This window comes from Sprattus sprattus (genome assembly GCF_963457725.1).
Source record: "Sprattus sprattus genome assembly, chromosome: 5".
Classification (NCBI taxonomy): Eukaryota; Metazoa; Chordata; class Actinopteri; order Clupeiformes; family Clupeidae; genus Sprattus; species Sprattus sprattus.
This window is the reverse complement of record NC_137924.1, coordinates 38,558,678-38,562,684: the sequence shown is the minus strand read 5'-3', so window position 1 is coordinate 38,562,684 and position 4,007 is coordinate 38,558,678. Positions and strand designations below refer to the sequence as shown.

At 39.5% G+C, this 4,007-nt stretch overlaps 1 protein-coding gene across 1 annotated transcript; it reads right to left on the bottom strand.

The window, feature by feature from the left end:
• Nucleotides 1-1,820: 1,820 nt before the first annotated feature.
• On the bottom strand, nt 1,821-2,532 carry LOC308365108 (uncharacterized protein; the record flags this gene model as incomplete). Its single annotated transcript, XM_080838439.1, has 3 exons — nt 1,821-2,019; nt 2,176-2,335; nt 2,484-2,532. The coding sequence occupies 3 exons, from the start codon at nt 2,530-2,532 to the stop codon at nt 1,821-1,823; spliced, it is 408 nt and encodes a 135-aa protein (XP_080694565.1).
• Between the last annotated feature and the right edge of the window lie 1,475 nt (nt 2,533-4,007).

Sequence of the window (4,007 nt, the reverse complement as noted above, 5' to 3'; positions counted from 1 at the left end):
TGACTATTGAAATGGTGTGGAAGCGAAGGCGGATACACAGACAAGCGAGGGGAAAAAACTGTCCAACATGCAGGGCGAGAGGTTGTTCGACGTACTTAAAGGCATACACCTCTCATTTTCCTTTGTGTCGATGGTAGCAAAGCCATCCCCTGCGAAGCAAATAACCTGTTATTTGATCAGTTTTGGGTAGGTTCACTGGTTAAAACAGCGTGTGGTGTAACCTTGAGTGGGGTTTGTTATTGAAATCCACCATATTTAATAAGCTATGCTATTTCATAAAAGGCAAACCTCTTTAAGTGCAGGCCTAACACGCCATCAGCACACTTTAAGCTATTTAGTCTAATTAATTAAAGAACATAAAGTCCCATAGGTCTAGGCCTACTTCAAACATTGTGTTGTGTATTCCCCTTCAAAGGCACCTTGTAAACTTACAAGTTTGACTTTTAAAAGGAAAACGTATATTTGACATGCAGTTAGAAAATATAATAGGTCTAACCGATTAGGTGTGTATGTATGCCTAATCTAGCAGAAATAGACTGTAGGACAGAGCTATTAAATTACATCCTGTCCTCGGCTGCTTTTAGAAATTAATCCCTTAAAAACACATAGGGCTGAAATACTATTAGCATGCCGTTTCACTGCAATTAAATGTTACACGTGTGGCTATGGGCCATGTCTAAAATTACATAATCATTTTTGTTGTTATTCTGTAGCCTATCTCTCGCGAAGACAGTAGCTAAACCGACGCCTTTTATCTACCCACGAGAGAAATTATGTAATAGTGTTTATAGTAGCACGTTGGCACCATCTTGTGGTGTATTCTGATTGTTATAACTCAGAATTTACAGGTGTACTAATCGTTGTCAACACACGAGTAAACAATGTCTTTTCATGTGGGTTCATTATTTAGCAACAGCTGACTTTGGATTATTTCAAAACATTTCCAGTGCTGATTTTGAGATAGTCCTATAGTAGTTTCACATTCTCCCTTCTATGTAGACTATGACAAATGCCTCAAGATTTAAATACTTTGGAGTCGTGGTAAATCTGAGGCCTACCTCTGTGACTGACCCTCATCAATCTATTGTTCTTTCCGGTCACATAGGGGGCTGGCTGCTCTCCATAGCAGCTCCATATCAATCTTATTCTTCTACTACAATGTGACCATCAGCAAGGATGCCTTGTTTGATTAGGTTACTGGCCTGCAAAAGTTCCTAAAGGGGGGATACTTCAACCTCCCCTGCCAGGAGTTCATGGGGACGCATGGCAAAGACAAACCTGAATAAAAATACATTCTTCTGAGAAATGCACTGATTAGGTTGGTATAAGTATATTATGTAGAGTATGCTAGTCATCTTCATAGGCTCATGGCCATCTTTTTAAAAAGGCAGTAAAAGAAACCACCCACTCTGAAAACATCACAAAGAAACTACTATTGTCATAGCACGTGTCTGCTTGCCAGGTTTAACTTAGCCTTTGTGTTTGTGTGGCAGCATGTAGTAGTGATGGCTTATGAGTGATATTTAACTTGACTGAAATCTCAGGTCAACACCTTTCTGTATTATTAGCGCTCTATCATTTGTGATCAGTGCCCTAAATGTGCAACTGAAAAACTATGATGACCCATTGTTTCGTAGAAATACTAAACACAAGAACATGATTAGCTGTTCTTTGAAGCTCTTTAATGATTCAAATAAATAATCAGTAAACTCATTCCCAGACTTAGAGGGGTTCAGGATAGCAGCATAGCATTTTAAAAAGTTGCAACAGGATTTGTTTTGTCCTTAATTTCACATTTGGAGTCAGCAAGGCCTGTTGCTTTACTGAGGGGGAAGCAGGGCTTTGGTCTGGGCCATCACCGTCTCAAGGAGATCCTCCATCTGGGCTTCGACAGATTCAGCCAGTGGTTTCAGCTGGGCCCGCATAGACTCAGACAAGGGTTTGAACTGCTCCTCAAAGTTGGTAGTCAGGGGTTTCAGCTGTTCCTTGACCTTCTCCAGCAGGGGCGTCACCTGGGCCCTAAAGCAGATGAGAAGAAAGCATTAGCAACATTCGGCCATTATCAGTCAACATGTGGATGTGAATGCGGACACACATGTGAATTAATTGTGGAAGCAGGAAATAAGCTGTTTCTACTCAGAGACTCAAGAATACTGCTGTATTGACAATACTCACTCTGCCTTGCCGGCCAGGTCTTGGGCCTTAAGCGTCTCCATAAGTTCAGTGGTGGCTGTGGTCAGCATTCTGCTCAGATCCAGGAAGTACTTAGTGATCTTGGCGATCTTCTCAATCTCTGCAGGGATATCAAGCTTCCCCAGAGATGCAGACTCAGTGCCTGAAGAACACAGAAAAAAAAATGGTCACACACTCAAAATGGCATACTAGTAGAAAGTAATTGAATAACTTAAATCACAATACAAGCTCTCATTAGCATTGAAATGGCATTTAAATGTCTCACTGGTTCAACAGAAGTGCACACTTACCCTGTGAAATAACCAGCACAACAAGGGCGACAGCAAGAGCAAACTTCATTTTTGCAAGATGAGTAGAGTTTTCCTCTAGAACAAATGAACATGGCTTGATTAGTGATAGGCAGGTACAAATAAACCGCACTAGTTACTTTTAAATGACAACCTTAGTCACTGCAGCAGAATATAAGACACAAAATAGAGCATAAGGGAAAGCAAAAACACCTCCCCTTCCTTACCTTCCAATATCCTTCACTCCAGTGGTTGTATTGCCTTCTGGTGTCCTCCTCCTGCAGCCGAGAGCTTTTTATATTGCCTCCAAAGAATGTGTGAAACCAGAACTGACTGATTAGATGATTAGATTAGATGCACATGATGAAATCACTGGTATACAGTAAAGGGGTAGAGAACACAGTAAAAGGGTGCTCATGATGAAATCACTGGTGTACAGTAAAGGGGCAGTAAACACAAGTAAAAGGGTGCACATTATGACATCACCAACATACAGGGGCCAGAGTTGAGTCGGCGGAACTTTGATGGTTTAGGTCGAGTTTGTTATTTTGTACCAGTTATTTTCAGTTTCACTTCCAGTTGTATGATAATGGTATCATTACCAATTGAATCATTGTTTATGTTCATTGTCACTTTAGTTGATCAGCACTGCAGGTCAAAAGGGATATGATTTATCCAGCATATGTGCAGGGTAGCTGTGGTATACAAATATTATACAACAATATAGAAATAAAATATGTATTGCTTTCCATCTTCAACATTGTCCCAGGGACAGACTGTCAGGCACAGATATTTAGTTCCTTACATTTTAGACAAAGAATCCTGTTGCCCCATAATGAGCTGTTCTCAACACCACCCCAACTGTTGCCTCTCAAATTCTGATAAAGTAGCCTAATCAATTAATCAATCAAAGCCTAATCAAATTAGTGGGAGACATTCATTATTGTGCTTTCATTCAAACAGTGTTGTCTTCATTATCACAGTCTTGTGATTTTAGAAAATAATAACAAAGGGTAAATTATAATGTTAATACTGTAAAGAAGACCTTTACAGTATTAACATTATAATTTACCCTTTGTTATTATTTTCTGGCTCACACCAAAAACTTTGTGTTGATGTCACGTCTTTGTGGGATCTTCAAGCAGACAATAACACCAAGCACTAAGTCTATGTTCAGTTTAAAACAGATGCAATATTTTTTTTTTTTTAAAGTCAGGTTAAAAGGATATTCTTGTCATGTAATGAAGCGATACCGGTTCTGTCAGGAGGTTATAGCAGTGACAGCATAAATGAGGACAGAAAAGGCATGTAAGTAAAATCTTCAGTGGTAAAAAGTCTATTTTTGGCAGCTTCATTTTGCTACTGTTCTCTTAAATGTAAATGTAATTTAATCTTAATGCCTTATGAGACACATGTCTTACGACAGTGAGGCAACAAGGCAGCCATACTCTGTTTCATACAGACAAGATGTCCATCTTTTTCCTGCTTTATCATATTGGTAGCGACATCTTTATTTTAACGAGACAA